The sequence below is a fragment of the Centrocercus urophasianus genome, unplaced genomic scaffold (genome assembly GCF_019232065.1).
Source record: "Centrocercus urophasianus isolate 14NV4802_14NV808 unplaced genomic scaffold, USGS_Curo_1.0 seq_10, whole genome shotgun sequence".
Classification (NCBI taxonomy): domain Eukaryota; kingdom Metazoa; phylum Chordata; class Aves; order Galliformes; family Phasianidae; genus Centrocercus; species Centrocercus urophasianus.
This window is the reverse complement of record NW_024884142.1, coordinates 33,850,947-33,870,268: the sequence shown is the minus strand read 5'-3', so window position 1 is coordinate 33,870,268 and position 19,322 is coordinate 33,850,947. Positions and strand designations below refer to the sequence as shown.

At 33.9% G+C, this 19,322-nt stretch overlaps 1 protein-coding gene across 3 annotated transcripts in view; it reads left to right on the top strand.

Moving 5' to 3' along the window:
* The window catches only part of ASCC3 (activating signal cointegrator 1 complex subunit 3), a 256,841-nt gene that overhangs the window by 173,697 nt on the left and 63,822 nt on the right, over positions 1-19,322 (top strand). For all 3 annotated transcript variants that reach the window (XM_042812582.1, XM_042812567.1, XM_042812576.1), the window contains exons 21-30: positions 1,273-1,498; positions 4,479-4,633; positions 8,543-8,641; positions 9,099-9,267; positions 11,110-11,330; positions 12,679-12,764; positions 14,259-14,425; positions 14,539-14,684; positions 14,787-14,907; positions 16,832-16,974. In XM_042812582.1, coding sequence (XP_042668516.1) covers positions 1,273-1,498; positions 4,479-4,633; positions 8,543-8,641; positions 9,099-9,267; positions 11,110-11,330; positions 12,679-12,764; positions 14,259-14,425; positions 14,539-14,684; positions 14,787-14,907; positions 16,832-16,974 — 1,533 coding nt within the window. The remainder of the gene's footprint in view (positions 1-1,272; positions 1,499-4,478; positions 4,634-8,542; positions 8,642-9,098; positions 9,268-11,109; positions 11,331-12,678; positions 12,765-14,258; positions 14,426-14,538; positions 14,685-14,786; positions 14,908-16,831; positions 16,975-19,322) is intronic.

Genomic DNA, 19,322 nt, shown 5'->3' with positions numbered 1-19,322 from the left:
CTGATGCTGAAGATGAGTTAAATATTTGAAAGTGTACATGTTCTTCAGCAAGATTTTCATAGCATCTCAACTTCTTCAGAAGAGTTTACTTTTCACAGCACACAAGGTTTAAATGCGTCAATCAAAAATCGTTACACAATAAAAATTGTTGTCTTTGCACAGCTAGATCATTTGCACTATGATTCTTTTAATCTTTGCTTTTAAGACAGTTTTTTTGGGGGTTTTTTTGTTTGTTTTTTTGTTTTGTTTTTTGTCTGTCTCAATTACAACATTTTTAGTTAGACAACATGTTCTTCTCAAATCTCCATAAATTGCGCATATGGAACCAGTGCTTCAAATTATGAATTTTTTTAATTGAATACTGAGTATTAGGAAAATCATTCATCCTTTCTGAGTTAAGGAAATGTGCTTTTTTAGTGACATATGCTTCCTATCATGGCCAAATAATTTTCTTTATTCCTGTTGGCACTGCAGAGGCAGTAGAGAATGATTGTATTCTAGTCAGTGAATCAAGAACAGAATTGCTAATCCAGTCACAGTACTGGTAGGCAATAAATAAATAAATAAATAAATAAAATCACAACTTCAGAATACAGTTTGATAAGCTTATGACATATCACATATATTAATATCATAACTTAGGTTTTCAAGATATTACTGACCTCTCTGAAGCTTATATTAATATTTCCAACTCCAAAGCAGATTGTTACAGTTTGGTTATATAATAGGCTTAGGAGATGGTAGTATGTTTTGTTGTTGTTGTTGTTGTTGTTGTTTAAAAAAAAAAAAAAGCAACAAGAAAAAAACCTATTAAACTTCTGTGCAGCTGTTGTGAAAGTCAGGGTGAAATGGGTACCTGTTTTGGAAGCACAGTTAAGGTAAAAAATCTTGAATTTCCGTTAAACTGAGTTTGCAGATGTATGGGGCAGAAGGAGGAAGATGCTAAGCACAGTAAGAGTGAACTTGATTCAAAAGTGACTGAGACTCAATAAATGTAGAACTCCTTAATGTTATGTTCAAAGTCCCATGGCAGACCTGCCTGTACAACTGTAATTAATTGTATGTCTCTTGTAATTACTGTAGGCAATCATGAGGTAGTTCTGCCATTAGTCAGTAATGGAAAAAAAAAAAAGTTTTCGAGAGTGCTTGAAATAAGTTTGAAAAGAAAAATCTATTGTTATGGTTTCTCAAAGATGAGTCTATGGTTCCTTTTCATTTTCCAAAGAATACTTGAGTGAATTACAACATTTTTGCCTTCTTTTCACTCTCCAGAATGCAGCTCGTATTGTTCGAGCTCTTTTTGAGATTGCCCTTAGGAAACGTTGGCCTGCAATGACATATCGACTACTGAATCTCAGCAAAGTCATTGACAAGAGGCTGTGGGGCTGGGTTAGCCCTTTGAGACAGTTCTCTGTGTTACCACCATCAGTCCTCTCAAAGTTGGAAGAGAAGAATCTCACTATAGACAAGATGAAGGACATGAGAAAGGATGAAATAGGTGAGAAATCAGCAATTCTGGTCTACTTACATTATTTTTGATTACTATGCAAGTTTGAGATAAATCTGAGCCATTCCTTTAGAACCCAAACCCTCTGGTCTTGAAGCCATGTAAGCATATTAACATGTTGTTATGGGCTGTCCAATAAAAAAGGATTATTCAGTCTTCACGGCTCACAATATGGCGCAGTTTTGATGGTAGCCCATGTCCTGCCAACTCCAGGAATGGACATGTCAATTGATGTTTCTACATTTACAAATGTCAATAGACACATACCCACATATAGGTACATACTTGAAATCATGTATACCCTATGCTACCATTGCTTTAGTTATGTAAAACACCACTTTGAAAGACACATTTATTTTTTCCAATTGGAAAAAAATTTTTAATGCCATACTATTAATGATAAAAAGAAGTAAAGCAGACTCTTATGCCTACACGTGCTTCTGAAACACTGCATTAATTTTCATTGAACGTGGAGAATCATGTCATTGGTTTCTTAGCAGAAAAAAAAAGAAAAAACCTATTTTTTTAAGGGATTTGACATACTGAAAATGAGAAAATCCACAAAGTGACTGAACCATGTGATGACATTTTCTAGTATATGCGTATATACTACTTGGAAAAAATATCCTCAAACTTATTGAAATTAAGAAAATAAGTTTTGTTTGCAATATATTTCTTTTTCTTATATCTGATATACAGGAAAATTCTTTAGATCTTAGATTTTCCTTTCTCCTGAAATATCAGATTTTTGAGAAAAAAAAAAAAAAAAAAACTTCTGTGTTTTAAAATGCATGCTTTTACAGTGAAAATGTAGTTCAGAGTCACTGCTTTTTAGATGATTACGACCTCTGATTTGATGTTTCTTATTTCATAAAAAATCTTAGGAAGCTTTTTTATGTGCTTAAAATTAGATTGGAAAAAGTTGAATGAGTGTTTTGCAGAAATTAGTTTGCAAAATAAGTTTGCAGAATTAGAGACATTTTATTTAACAAGGTAACTATTTTATTTAACAAGCTCAGCCAAAGGACAGAGAAAAAATCCAGCTCACTTAAACTGTACATTATAATAAATAGTAATTTAGAGTTATTAAAAATAAAACGTTTAAGTTCTAGCTTTGTAATGTTTTTTTCATTCAGAAATATATCTCGAATTGTTAATTTGTTACGTAGTTGTGCAGGTGATTTTTGGCACAATATATTGTTCCATTAATAGTATTAGCATTTTTATTCTTCAATTTTTAATGCTTATTTCTTTTCATACCTGCCTTTGGAGAAACGAGAAGTTTGTATTAAAATACAAAAATAATTTTGCTTCCTTTAGCTTGCAGAACTAGCATACACAAGGTAGACAAATATCAATGTATATGTAGAACATGTAGCTTTCTTTTATATTAACTTAGCTGGAAAATAGGCTTAGGTTTTTATTGTGAAAACAAGCTATTGCTGACTATGTGCCATGGTATTTTGTGTTCTTCAGCCTTATTTAAATGCCAAAGCAGGTTGGTCTGTGCTTCTTTTTTGAAGAATTACTTCTTGACATACATGTTCCTCTCTGTCCTTTCTATCACCAAGGCTTTGCTTGACTTACATTTTTTATTTGAATTAAAAACCAAAGAAATTATGAAAGACGCAGCTGCCAGATGCAGGCTTTTCTCTGACTCCGTAAAACAGTTTCAGTGTTACTACTTTACCTTTTCAAAGTTTGTTGTCACTTTAGGAATAGAATAAAAAAGACAGGAGTTAGCTGGCTGTCTCAGGCAAGTACTGGTGATAGACAAATGCCGCGTCTCCCAGTGAAATTGTGTTGTATGCCCAAATCCTGGATTCCAGTGTGCCATGAATTAGACAGCAACAGTCTACTCACTATTGCAGAGTAATCATAAAGTTTGTGAAATGCCAAGAAATGACTGTGGTATTTGAGATAGGCTGTCTATATTTTCAGAATACAGTTGGCAATCTTTGTGGAACAAGCAAAATTTATTCATCTTTTCTCAAGTATACCAATCTTCTAGAATAGACAGATTTTGTTTAGAAGTTTGTCGTATTTCTTAAGTGCTGTTGATAGTTTCTTATAACAATCAAAAAGAATGAAAAAGAAAATAGAAAATTTAATAATGATTTTAACAAGCAGCATTTGGGACCAAGGGACTTACTATCCTCTAGAAGGTATATGTACAAAACCTCAATGGTTTTACTGTACAGATTCAGAAGTCCACCTCTCTAGCATCATGATACAGAAAGTGATTTGGGGCATGAAGAAGACTAATTATCTGCAAAACCTTATTAGTCTTTGACAATTGGCATCTACCTTTATTCAACACAATTTCTGAAATTTTATCTCTAATTGCAAAACTACTCATGCTGTAATGCTGCCTAGGATTTTTATTTTTTTTTTAATAATATGATCCTTTATTGCCTTAGTTATCATGACTGTGCAAAAAAAAATAATAAATACTGCAGCATTTAGTTTTTCCTTTCTAAAAAATCAAAGATGCTATGAGATGATTACTAGTCATGTGAATCTTAAGCCATTTACTTTTATTCAATGCTGTGAATCCAGTTTCTATGTACTTTGAATTTCTACACAGAAATTGTAGAAGTTTGATTTTGTGCCCTTCATCAAATAAAATGTCAGTATTCAAGCTTTTAAGAAGAGCTATGTGACTTGGTAAGAGCATGGTCAAAAAAGTCAGTGAAGAAAAGAAACTACCTTTAGATATTTTTTTTTGGTGTAAATTCTTAATAGTTATTTTAACCCCTTTGGAGTTAGTACTGACTTTTGTGGGCTCTGAGTTCCTAATTCATGTATCACAAAATATCCTGATGTGCCACATGAGGAGAGTCAGACATTTATACAACTAGGAGCAAAACAAGCAAGCAGAAATACTCCCCTCTAAAAGCCTACTTGAAAATTCAAGTTGGATTATTTTTCCTGTCAATGTGAATTTGTTACAATAATCTTTTCTTGGCAGGTCATATGCTGCATCATGTGAAAATTGGGTTAAAGGTAAAACAGTGTGTCCATCAAATCCCCTCCATTGCAATGGAAGCAACGATTCAACCAATTACTCGCACAGTGCTCCGAGTTCGCTTGAACATCACACCTGACTTCACATGGAACGATCAGGTAAAAATTAAAAAAATTTAAAAAATTAAAAAAATAGATGGAGTAAAACCAGAAGTGTTCATTTAGCTCCAATTACGGGGAGGCTACAACTATCTGAATAAGAAAATAATGTTTATTTTAACTGCAAAGTCAATTTGGTAATAGGAATGGAATCACCTCTAAGAGTTTTACAGAGGAGGGCAACCAAAGATCATCTTTTTATCTCTATTAATTTTAACAGGGTTGTAGCGTTTATATCAAGTTGAAGCAAGTGCTTATACTGAATATCAATAGTGTCTCACACATAGATTTGAGATACATGCCCAAAATGGAGAAGCAAGAAAACAGGAGACACAGATGGCTTTCTAAAATATGAATGAATGTCAAACTCATAAAATAAAGCCATGTAGTACAGTTTGTATTGTATGCCAAATTCTGCTGCACTTCATGGCTTTACAAATATATATCACATCAATGCCTTTTCTGTATTGTAACTTGCCTGAACAGAAAAGTCAAGATATTAATTGAATGCTTACATATACCCACACCCTTCCATTCTGAATCTGTTCATTAGAAATAGATATAAGAGAAATCTAAATGAAATGCAAATGTCCACATGGGGGCATTGTATTGTTGCTTGTACTTTTAAAACATTCTACAGAGAGAGTGGGCAAGCACGTTTGTCTTTTTCTTCTCTTAGAAGATAAGGGAAATTATCATTCTGAAAGGTGCCTACTAAGTATTCTTTATTAAAAAATAAGTTATAAATCCCCTCACAAATTTACTTTAATCACAAGTAAATTAGAGTTTTATTCCATAAACATTTAGATGATATTGGAATTTATATTTCCTGCCTAAAGGCTTTTTCTTTTGTTTTGGAAGCTTCACCAAGTTAGCTTGAGAATGGAAGGTTAATGATCAAAATATGTAAGGTCAGATTTCCCTTGCTACCTGGATTTATTACAAAAAAAAATGTTTAAATGAGTTCCTAACATGAATTTTAATACGGATTATTTTTTGTTATGATTGAAACAAGTTTTATCATTTATCTTTCATCCATGTTACCCAATTGCTATCAAAGAAAAAAAAAAAAGTCATATTAAGCTATTTCCACAATAATACAAAGTAATTTCTTACTCTATTTTTAGTTTTGTCTACAAAGTTCAGATTCTTCTAGATTTTTATAAATTGAAAAGTGGTCTGCACAGAATTCAAATCATGTGTTTCAGCTCTGTACTTGACAGGTTATAGCAAAAAAGCAAATTTTGCCCACGTTTACTACAACCCCTTGATATAGTATTCCTAATAGTTGCTTTGGAAATATTGTAAGCCTTTTGTCAGTTCAATATATGGAACTCTTCTAGTCCTTGCACATTGCTACTCATCAAAACTAGAAAATCTCTTCAATTTTTTTTTTTACTTTTTTTTAATCAGCTAGCTGTTTCTTGCTGTTTTGTTTTGTGATATTCTTATTTCTTTCTTAAATGAAACTTCTATCTAGTGAGACAAAAAAAGTTAAATTTAATAGTTAATAAAAATGGATAAGTACCTTTTCAGTTCAGCCATGGAAGGTCCAAAATTACTTTTTCGTTTTCACACACTTTTCTGAAAAGTTGTTTAGAAGAGTACTGTCATCAGAATGTTCATGTTTGTAAACATGAAAACAGTTCATGTTTGTAAGACTGTTCCTTTACCTGGATTCATAATTCTAGAATGATCTCATAATGAATCTTGTACTTACCTTTACAAGGGATGGGCAAATAGATACATTTTGGTAAACGTTAAGTATGACATCATCATCTTGATCCTTAATGGTCTGCAGTCTTCAGTGCTGGGAGCTCTTAAGTTTAATAAAAGCTTGTGAGTCAGATTCCAGTCATAAAGTCTTACTGTATTGTTATAGCCAAGGAACATATCCAGACAGGGCAAATAACCCTTTCTGCAGCTAGGAAGAGTCCAAAAGAAATACAGAGTAACTAATATTAATAACCAAATCATATATTAGACACAGTTTTAGGGCAGCAGTTGCCCAAAATATAGGTATGCATCAGTTCTTAAATGGTATGCGGTTCATGAAGAGCTAGCTGTATGTATGTAATTCACACAGCATGTACAGGACAACTGGGTGATCAGGTTCAGCCAGCATGGGCTCATGAAAGGCAGGTCCTCCCTGGCCAACATGATCACTGAGTGACCCTTCTGGTGGATGAGGGGAAGGTTGTTGATGTAGTCTACTTCACATAGCCTAGACTTCAGCAAAGCCTGTGACGCTGTTTCCCACAGTATTGTGGAGAAACTGTCAGCCCAGGATTGGACAGGTACTCTCTTTGCTGGGTTAAGAACTGGCAGCCAGTCACGAGTGGTGTTCCCCAGGCTCAATGCTCGGGTCCGTTCTGTTTAATATCTTTGCTGATGACCTGGATGGGGATATTAAGTGCACCCTCAATAAGTTTGCAGATGATACCAAGTTGAGATAGTTGGAGTAGGAAGACACTTCAGAAGGACCTGGGCAGGCTGGATTGTTGGGCTGAGGACCACTGGAAGAGGGCATGACTGAGTGCCAGGACTGGCATTTTAGCCACAAGCCCAAACACTACTGGCTTGGGGCAGAGTGACTGGAAGAAAATCTGGAAGAAATGGACTTGGGGGCTCGGTTGAACATGAGCAAGTAGTGTGCCCAAATCACCAAGAAGGCCAACAGCATCCTGGCTTGCACAAGAAATAGCATTGCCAGCAGAGAAGGGAGGTGTATTCAGCTCTGGTGAGGATGCACTTCGAGTACTGTGTTCATTTTTGGGCTTCTCACTACAAGAAAGACTTCCAAGCTCTTGAGTGTGCCCAGAGAAGAGCAACAAAGCTGGTGAAGGGTCTGGAGCACAAGTCTTATGAGGAGAGGATTGTTTAATCTGAAGAAGAGAAGGCTCAGGGGAGACCTTACAGCTTTCTAGAACTGCCTGAAAGGATGCTGTGGGGAGATAGACATCATCCTCTTTTCCTACCTATCTAGCAATAGGACCAGAGAAAATGGCCTCAGGTTGTGCCAGATTGCATTCAGGTTGGATATTAGGAAAAATTTATTCTCTGAAAGAGTGGCCAGGTGCTTGAACGGGCTCCCTGTGAAGGTGGTTGTGTCGCTGTCCCTTTAGGCATTCAAGAAACATTTAGGGAGATAGTTTAGAGGGGAAATATTGTGGTAGGTGAATGTTTGGACTGGACAATCTTCGAGGTCTTTTCCAACCTTGGTGATTCTGTGCTTCTGTGTTCTTCTCACGTATTCTATAGCAGTGACTAGATCAAGCTACGATATTCTGAATCTGATAACCGCTTCTTTCTAGAAAAAAAAGGAGGAGTAAGAGAGAGGAGAGAAGAGTGTCAGAATTCACTACAACTTTTCCTAAAAGAGTGTTTTTGACAGACAGCAAAAGACAGTGTTTCTGTGCACAGAATTCAAACACTGAAACAGTGAAGAAAAGAGAGAAGAAATCCTGTTTTGGGATCCTGGTAAAAACCTTTGCAGTTCAGTCTATTTATAGACAGCTGAGGCATTTGTTTTGGTGTGTTTATATTATGTCCATTAAGGAAACATGTACATTAAGGAAACTCATTGCAATATGATCTTTAAGCAGACAGATTAATTAGAAATGTTATATTGCTTATATCTCTGATTTCTTTATTTCTAGATGCCTTTGTAAGCATGCATAGTTTAGAAATATACCTGGTATACCCAGCAAATCTTGGAAACCTCACTACAACTACAATAAAAAATCATAGAATCATAGAATCACCAAGGTTGGAAAAGACCTAAAAGATCATCCAGTCCAACTGTTCACCTATTCCCAATAGCTCCCACTAAACCATGTCCCTCAACACAACATCTAAATAAACACCTAAATAAACATCTAAATAAAGATGTGTTTTCTGCTCTTAAAGGTACATGGCACTGTTGGAGAGCCTTGGTGGATTTGGGTAGAAGACCCTACTAATGATCACATTTATCATTCAGAGTACTTCATCATTCAGAAAAAACAGGTAATGTATTTTATTCAGAATCTCATAGCAAGACAAAAGTCAATTCAGTAAGAAATAAATTTGTACGGTCAAACAGAATTTTGCACTAAACAGAAGCAGAGCTTTCATTTTCAGATGTTCATTTTAAGCCTGGACTTTCAGAAAGGTGTTTTCTAATTTTAGATGTCCCTTTTTTCGAAAGTGGAACACTTCTAATTAGATGAAAAAAGAAAAGACTATAATGTTTTTTTCTGTCAAAAGAAAGGATGAAGAGTTAGTCTTGCCTTGAGGTAAATGGAAGCAAAATTTATTGCCAGTGGTGGACTATCTTATAGCTGCAAATATCTTGCATTTGGAGTTGCATACATAATTATTGCTTTGTATTAGTAATACTTATGAAAGTGAGGCAATCTATGTGATTTGTCAATTTACTGATTTGTCTGTTCAGTAATTATTTTCTACACGATGTTTGCACTAGGTCATTACTAAAGAACCTCAACTGCTGGTGTTTACAATCCCAATATTCGAACCTCTGCCTTCTCAGTATTACATTCGAGCTGTGTCTGATAGATGGTTAGGAGCAGAGGCTGTGTGTATCATAAATTTTCAACATCTGATTCTTCCAGAGAGACATCCACCCCACACAGGTATTTGAAATTTGATCATTTTCTTTCCATTCTTCTTGTTTGCATTGATTTTCCTTACAATAATGTAATAAATCTCTAACTCGTTCTTCATAATAGAAAAGTATATGTTATTTCATTTTCTCATAATTGTATTATTGATACTATTTCTTCACTTTTTAGAGCTCTCTAAAATTTTAAAATCCAGCTTATTTTGACTCAGCCTTATAGCAGATCTTTTGTTATTCCAGGTTCACCAGAGAAAAATTGAAACTGACAATAAAATTAGGCAAATATGTATGTTACAGTATGTCCTAGTACTTGTAGTCATTACATTTCTTGTGGACTGGTTCAAAATAATTTTAGCATGGAAGGTTGCATTGTAATTGGTATTCGGGAAAGGAAAAACAGTTAAAATTTTGGAAATGGGCAACTTCACTATTTTTACTAACATGAATGCATCATAGCAAGCATTGTTACAGTACAGAACATCTAATTTCAACTCAGCACTGCTGATCAAGTCATGGCCTTCCCCTCCCCCTCCTTTTTAACACTTGGCACAGAAGCATGTGTTTGTGTTTTGCTTCTTTTTTTCTGGATATATAAATTGCTTTGTACATTCATTGAGACTGATGTCATTGTAAGACCTTTCCACTGTAATTACATTTGGCTCATCTAGCAGTCTGTGAAGTGACTGCCTTCAGAAATACTTCATTCTCATACGATGTTGTCCTTTGGCATGCATAAATTCACATGTGTTTGTGAAGTGTTTAGCTATTGTTATACTGTACCTACACTGTCTGGAAAAGCATGTGTAACCTTTTTATCTAATTGACTGATCACTGACTACTATTCAGAAGAAACAGAAAGATATTTACACATCACCAGTTATGGAGCCTCTAGGATTTATGATAATTGATTTCAATTCCCATCTGGTTCCCACTCAACAATGAAGTACATAGAGGCCCTGCTAGACAGAAAACCTTTCTCCTCAACGGAACTCCAGAAATCAGTTTTAGTGGGAATGATAAAACGTCCATAAGGTATCAGGGAAAAGCATGTGAAGAATATTAGGCATAATTGCCTCAGTAGATTTCATAACTCCCACATCATACCTTTCTGTGAAGCACCCTGAAAACAAAATGAGACCTCTAGCCACAAAAAGAAAAAAAAGAAGAAAAAAAATAGAAGACCAACTTCAAAGCAAGCATCTGCATAGCAGAATCAGTGCAGTCTCCTTAATTTGGTAGGTTTCCAAATCCAATTTGGTTATATATGTCATCTTCCAAATTCCATAATCTAATTGTTTGGATAGCAGATGCCCTCAAGATATAGTGAGAATCATGTATTAAAGGGCTGTTTGTTTATTTATTGAGATTATATCTTTAATTACATGTTTAAAGAATTGAACTCAGAATTTAATTGTTTTCCTCTGATTTGCATTACTCCATTAATTTAGAAGCTCCAAAGAATCTTAGCTCTTCCTTCTTCACTATAAAGATCTTTTTCATGAATCTGAAATATGCAGACTGCTGTCTTCTTACTCCTCATTCTGTTACCATAAGATGGGGACACACACATGATCTAGAATAGTGAGTTTAGAACTTAGTACAACTGGAAAAAAGTAGCTGTCGGAATACTAACCATAATAATTCAAGAAATATCTGATCTGTAAAATCAACTTTTCAGTATTCCTCATAGAAGTTAACAGTAGCCCAGTGTGAATTCTATGTGATATGAAATATTAAGTAAAGCCATTTCCAGTGGAAGCTTTCCACTAAGATGTTAATATTTTTAGCTTCATGGTAAACTCTGTTATGTGATGGCATCTGTTGTCATGCACTCATGATTATTTTGTGTTTATAGAGCTTCTAGATCTTCAGCCTTTGCCCATCACAGCCTTAGGACATCCAGAATATGAAGTCCTCTACAAGTTCACACACTTCAATCCTATCCAGACCCAGATATTTCATACTCTTTATCACACAGACTGCAATGTTCTTCTTGGAGCACCTACAGGTTCTGGAAAGACTGTTGCAGCTGAATTAGCCATCTTTAGAGTTTTTAACAAGTATCCCACATCAAAGGTTTGTAAAATAGATTTCCTAGAACCATTTAGTGTATGTTTTCAGCAGCCCAAAAGCCTAGGAAGACTATTGGAAACTGAATTTTGCTTTCTCCAATTTATAACTGTCTGAATACAAAATGCATATGTTTTTATTTCAAGTTTATATATTAATCAATGTGCAATGAGTGTTAAATCTGAAAACACACCATACCAACGTGCTAGTTTTCCTTTTCTATAATTGCCTGCTTTACCTAAGCTGTTTTTGCTTAGCCTTTAATCTTCTACTAGCAGTAATTCTGTTTTAAAGCAATTAGTTACCCTCCATGTCAATACAGCTAGCTCCATTCTCTCTCATACTTAAATAAATAAATTGTAATTAATTACTACAAGCCTATCCTCTGTTACACCTTAAAACAAATTGCCTAAAGCTCAGCATTTCTGCTCTGGGGAGTTTTGTTTTCAAAGTGAATGTGTGGCTGTATCATGACTTAGACATCTCGTCTTAGGTACCCACATTTTAGCTCTAAAGTCTTTGTTTGTGAGATTTAATCAAAGAATAGCCTTTGAATTGATCAGAAATAATGTACATAAATCACTTATTTGTCTTTGAAATCTTAGTATCTTCAGATAATTTGTTAGTCCTGGCTATGATAAATAAAGCTCAGACTTATCTTCGGGTTATGAACTGGACATATGAAATAGCCATTTTTTCAAAGAATATAGTTTTTTAGTTCTAATAAATACAAAAATCTGGCTATATGTTCTAAAAGATATATGTGAATTCTTTGTGCAGCAGTTTCTTCCTGCTTAGAACTTCCTAGAGGTTCAGAATATTTAATCATAAATTTGTAAATATATCTGTATGTCAAGGTATTCCACCCTGCACAGCAAGCTTCTTTGAGGACAATATTATGTCATTTTACTCAGAGTAATCAGCTTTATAATTTAAGTTGTATTTTTTTTAATAAGTAAGTGACATATCTAGAAATTGGGTAAGATATTACATGCTGGAAATTCTGATTGTTTTTGTTCTAGAATGCATGTTTCCAGGTTTTCTAGTCCTGGAAAATATGGCTTTATTTATATATTCAGTGGATTTTTATATTAAGTAGTGCAACAAATACTTCCAATTCAGTGAGTTATTCATTTGTTTCTCAGTTTATTTGTTTGTTAATGGCTCAATAAACAAAGGTGATGTTTTCAGGTTTGTCTGTTTTAAGGACAGTCCTCGTTTAGATAATTTGAGGGATATGTGCTTTAATTCATTTGCAGATAACAACAAAATCTTGCAAGTAACATTTTCTTTTCATATTGGTACAATTTAATAAAAGTATCCTTTTTTTTTTTTTTTTTTTTTTTTTTTGCAGGCAGTGTATATTGCACCCTTAAAAGCACTCGTTCGTGAGAGAATTGAGGACTGGAAAGTTAGGATTGAAGAAAAACTTGGTAAAAAGTATGTTTCTCCTTACCTAATCAAAGAAATGAGAAGCAAAAGAACAGCCCATCAAGTATGGATAAAATCTACAGAATACTTTTGAGTATTTCAAAATAGATTTTGCTTGTATATAATCCTTCAAATTTCTAATAGTTAAGAAATTTTAAAATGCTATCAGTAGTCATTGTGAGAACAAAATCAAAAGTGAAAAAAGAGGTATACTTCGATGTCTACATATTTTCATTCTCATTATTTGCCAATAGATCAAAAATGAAGCTGAGACTTCTCTCAGCAGTGTTCTTGGTAATTGAAACTGCAATTCAAAATAAGTATTTAATGGAATCCTGATCTGTCAAAGATCTTGTAGAAGTTATATGAACCATATACCAGCATTCATATATTGTCTTTCTTAAATAAAGTATGGAATATAGATTTGTTCCTTGGCCTCATGAATTTCTTGCTGATCTTCACAGGTGTTGGAGATCAGCTGTTACTTTATGTCATATAAGGAGTACAGTCATGTTGATGTTTTCCAAAGTTATACTTTCTTGAGTTAAAAAATACATGTATATATTTTTTAAAGGATATAATGCCTTTCACTTTCCTATATATAGATTTTTTGTGAGTTAAAACTCAAAGCACACCCTAGTATTCAATAAAAGAAGGTACTACTCAGTGTACACAAAATTACCAGTGAGATTCCTGCTGTTGTCATAGCAGTAACTTATTTACTGGCAGCACTTGTTTAGTTGTTGCTGTTATTTAATGATGTGTGAGAATAAATTATTTATTTCATCATTTTAAATTATTTTCAGGTGGTATTTCCTTTTTGAGATTGATTTTAGTATTTGTGACTTAATTGTTGATAGAAGAGGCACTTTACTTTGAGGGATTTTTATTAGATGTAGAATGTGTTACAGAAATGTCAAAAGTATTCAGTCTAAAATGATGGATCTCAAATAGTGTCTGTAGAAATTGAAAAGATAATAAAGTAAAACAGCTGGAAGAATTCCACTAATATTCCCCCAAAAATGACTTCAGCATAATTTCTGCTCTACTCTTGATGGAGCTTCACCAACAAATGCAGATATGCTACAGTTCAGCCTCATTATTCAAACCAGAGATCTACACACATCAGCAGGCAGCAACTTGTTTTAGAAAGCTTTTGTGCTATGACAGGATGTTGTGAATCTTGTTGTAACATAATATTTCTGTAGTATCTTCATTTTGAAAAATAAGCAATATATTTTTTGGGACTCATATTCACCCTCTTCATTTTTTGTAGTGTTGCAAAGGAATGATATTTGGTATTTATGTGGCATGAGCTTGAAAAAAATTTCATCTCAGAACAGCTTTGAAAATCTTGTTAGAAGTATTTGGTCAGAAACAATCTGATTTTGTATAATTTTGTTTCTTCTCTCTTTTAAGCATTAATGTTTGAATGCTAAGATGTTCTGAAGCACTATGAAGCCAGTTTTATGTAGTTCAAAAAAATATCTTTCTTGATTACAGGGTTGTAGAGTTGACTGGAGATGTGACTCCTGATATGAGAGCTATCGCTCAAGCTGATCTGATTGTTACTACCCCAGAGAAGTGGGATGGTGTTAGCAGAAGCTGGCAGAACAGAAGCTATGTTCAGAAAGTTTCCATTCTCATCATAGATGAAATCCATCTGCTAGGTGAACATAGTTTTCTTTCTTGTTATTTTTTACCAGAATCATAGCTAAATTTGAAGAACTGTGCTTGCACTTTTTTTTTCTCTCTGTTTTTTAATGTACTTTACATTTACTAGGGGACGAGAGAGGCCCAGTACTGGAAGTCATTGTGTCTCGAACAAACTTCATCTCATCTCACACAGAGAAGCCTGTAAGAGTAGTTGGCTTATCCACTGCATTAGCAAATGCCAGAGATCTTGCTGATTGGCTAAATATTAATCAGGTATGAAAAATGTTTCAGAAGACGTATTTGTGCTGCAGGAAAGCAAAACAGTGATTTATAAGATAATTCAGGATTAAACTTGAAAAAAACCTTTTCTTGCAGATGGGTCTGTTCAATTTCCGACCTTCAGTACGTCCAGTTCCTCTAGAGGTACACATTCAGGGGTTCCCTGGCCAGCATTACTGTCCTCGCATGGCTCGCATGAACAAGCCTGCATTTCAGGGTAAGCAAGCTCCCAGACGTTTTCCCTTTTTATGTATAAGCAAGATTCTGAGCACTTTTAGCAGTACATTTGCAGCACACTTACAGCATGTATTACTGTCTGTCCTCTTGGCATGTATACGAGGAATCTGCATCTGCTAATGACCCAAAGCTATTTGTCTGAAATGTAAAGAGCACTGCACATGCAACATATAATGGTGGAATGTAGTGTATTTAGAACATAAGAATAAAATTAGTACTAATGAAGGGAAAATAAAACATGTTTCCTTTTAATGTTTGACACCATAAAGAAACATTTGTGTAAAAATATTTGAAATTTAGAAAGCAGTAAAACCATTCATATTATTAATCTGCTGAGGCTCTTTCATATGGACCACTGTATGTAAGCATTAAAAAATTGTAAACAGAAGTTGCAAGTCAGGCTAACCTCACATAATTCTAGTTTCAAAGCAATAACCATAAAATTCAAAATTTGTAGTGCATCCAGATATGCTTCTGTTTCCAATTTTTTATTCGCAACAAAACTAGCATGCAGGATAGATTTAAGAAAAACTCTTACATTTTATTGGAACATATTTTATCTTGGTTGCATAAGGAATATTTATTATATCAACTAAAAATAACCTCCAGTATAAATTTTCTAATGTGAACTGTTGTTGATTCTGAGGTGACATTTGTGAGGTGACTTTTTAGCTGCTTTAATTATCCTTATGACAGAAGCAAAGTATTGATTGTGGACTAGAGACCAATCTTGGCAGCTCAGATTATTTACACCTCCACAAGAGCATTGTACAAAAACACTAATGAACAATAAATCTGTCTTGGGCTGTTATGCCACACCTGTTCCAGAAGCAACAGAAATCCATTAGATGCTGGGCTTTTAAAATCTATAGATATACTGGCATATATAATTGTAAGGTATAAATACACATTGATTATCCTTTTTCAGTAATCTCACAATTATATAGAATGTGCAGGATAGTATTCATAACTGAAGAATGATTTGTAATGTTGTACAGTATGAAATAATTTTCAGAAATAATTCATTAACAAAATCGATAGAATGAGTATTACATGAGAAAACAGAAATGGATTTGCTGAAAGCATATTCAATGTACATACAACTGTCCAGACTTCTAGTGCTTGTTGATGTTAAAAAAAAATCTGTAGACTTTGTCTCCCACTTGTTTGCCGCGGTGTGGTGAAAGCTATAACACTTCAATTTATTCCTTATTCCTGAGATCATAAAAAATTGGTGGAACCTGAAACTTTTGAAACATGGGCAGAGCAAGAAAATATTTTTTAAGAAAATCCTAAGGCATAGTTGGTTTAAATGTGTCACAGTAATTAATAAACAACATTTCTTTGTTCCGTGATGTCCACCATAAGCTATTCAAAGGTTACTCTCTGCCATTTAAACCTTTTTTTCTATTTTTACTGCATTGAAATGATATTTTGCAGGCAGACCTGAATTTATGCAGTCTGTAAATCAAGTCAAACAGAAAGCAAGTTTTGGGCCTTAATGGCACCTAGCCAAGGACAACGTAGCCTAATAGCTTAGAAAAACATAACTTATTTATTGGGCTAAGACAGAGAAATGCTCAATCTTTGAAGTCTAGAAAGCTCGTCCAGCTTCTGTGTTTCATTTTCTTTTTTTTCTTTATTCTTTTCTAATTGCTTCTCTTAAATTTTTATATTAAAATGATACCAAAATAACAGAGCAAATTAGCTCAGATTCAGCTGAGCAATTGTGTCATTTTTTATTCAGAGATGTTTTATACTCAGTTGTTTCTGTCTGTCAGAACAAGAGGAGCATCTATCAGTAGAGGTATTACAGAGTATATCAACTGTGTAGGTATTACAAGCAGAATTTGTGGGTTTTGTCATTAAAGAGCCCAATTCTCAAGTTCTGTTTTTCTCAACAGCAATTCGAAGCCATTCTCCAGCCAAGCCTGTTCTTATTTTTGTTTCATCCAGACGTCAAACAAGGCTTACTTCCTTAGATCTGATAGCTTTCCTAGCTACTGAGGATGATCCCAAACAATGGCTGAAGATGGATGAAAGAGAGGTAGAATAATATTACCTGAATTAATTCTGACTTTCTGCTGTCTTGTTGATATCCATTTGAAAATAAGTCAATTTGAAAACAAAGGGTGATTTGAGGGTAAATCTCGAAACAGGTGTTTCAAGTGTGTATTAAAACTAGCAGTAAGGCTCTTTAAACATCATTGCAAGGTCTGAATTTAGAAAGCGAATTATTTTGTTTTTCCTGCTCATATATTCATGCCAGTTCCATTGTCCTATACAACTTACATCACATGATACAAGTCTTTAACATAAATACAAAACATACAAGGAGCAGAACTATGTTCTCCCAGGTTTACAGCCAGAAGACTGTGACATGTTGCTGTTGAATAGGAATGTAAACCAATTTTTTTTCATTGTTTTTCTTTTCATGCAATATAATCTTTAATTACATTTTCTTGTATTGTTTCTCCTAACAATTCTTTAATTTATTGAAAAGAAAATGTTCAAATAATAAATATCCATTAAGTATTCTGTTTCGTTTGCATTCTACGAAATGTATACTAAATTTTATTTAATGATCTCTGTTCCACACCTGGTCTGAATACAGAACTCTTTATTTCCTTCTGGATTAGTGGTAGTGATTCCATTTTCCATCATTGCTTTGGAAAAAAAGTTGTTCAGATTTCCTATATTTTGGAAGTTAACTTTCTCTCACCTTCTGCATCTGAATTTCTGTGTTACAACCAAAACACAGAAAAATGTGTGGCTCATAACTACTGTGTAAAAACTGAATATTCAAGTTATGTGAAACATATATTTGTATACCAGAAATTATATTCCAAAAGTATAGATTTCTAGATAAGAAAGAACATTTGCCTTTGCTCTTCACAAAACAAAAACAAAAACAAAAAAAAAAAAAAGATGTTTTTCTCTGAGATAAAGCATAACATTTATGTGCTGCCTACCTTGGATGGATTTTATAGGAGAAAATGGATGTCTTGGCTGACAAACTGCTAGTACTAAAACATGTCTTAATCTGATATTGCTTTTCTAATTTTACAGCTTCCATTTAACTTGCTTTCTTGAGTTTCATATCAAAATTATTACTGCCTAATAGAGCTTTCTAGTACCTTGAAGTGGTTTGCTGTTGTAATCTCACCTACAATTAGAATACACAACGTGCAGCTTGCTCCATATGACTTGCATTCATCTGAGTAGCTTCCCCAGGTCCTGTGAGCCCCCTACTGTCCCAAAAAGAATCATATCTGAAGGAAGGCTCTTTGTTTATGCATGAGAGACTTTCTGGAAAAGGGTTTTCTATTAAAAGTATTTGAATATGGGACTTCCTGTCTTGTACCCTGCTAGAGGCTAGATATTTTCATCTGTTTCAGAATATACCTCTGAAGGTTTTGAAATAGGAGCTGACAAGGGCAAACAGACTGTCTATTTACTAGTTTGATAAATTGGCATATGATTTGTATTTGAATTAATAACCTGAATGTTTGGAGCATAACAAAGATGCTTACCATATTATTGAGTTACAGTTATGTAAATACAAAACATTGGGGATTATGTCCACAGTTCTAATGTCTTACTAATATCTTGCATAAAATAATTGTATGAAGTTACGAAGTACCTGCAAGACCAAGTGGACTTTGCTTTAGGTAATCAGGGAACGAGTTTATAGTTTTGTGTTTCAAATGAGCAAGCTGCATTAACCTGAATTTCATTTATCATTGAAGCAAAGGACAAAACTATGGTAATGCAACATGCATGTATTGCTTACTTCTTTATATATTTATAATATATATATGTATATAAATATAAAATAGATATTATGTTTTTAATTTAAATATTCTAACTTTAACTTATATTAAATTCAAGCTTGAATTAGGGGAAATACGCAAAAATCTCTTTATTGCTATATAATTTTTTACATGCTAGAACTAGTTAATACCTTCTCTACAGAAGGTACAATAGACACTACCTATCCTCAAAACTTTCTCACATAATTCAAGTGTTTCTCAAGTCCATATGAGATAAAAATGGACCAGTTAGAAAAAAGAAATCATTGTTGTCTTTTAATCATTTTTAAAGCCTGGCAGTTTATGTTTGTCTTTTGTAGACCAATTTTCATTGAGGGGGACTTAAAGACAAATATCTTAATGTGAAAAACACTAGTAGTTGTTAATTGTGAAGTGTGTTGAGATATAGGAAATTTTTCATAAATGGGTGCATACAGTGTTACAGGCTTTATGACTGGTCTTGGCACTCTTTCGTTCATCCCTATTTGTACGATATTAATTTAGATCAATGTCAAGAAAACATTGGTTGTATTCATTTGATTGTGTAATTTATTTTGCTACATGATGCCCAAGAGTTGGGCAT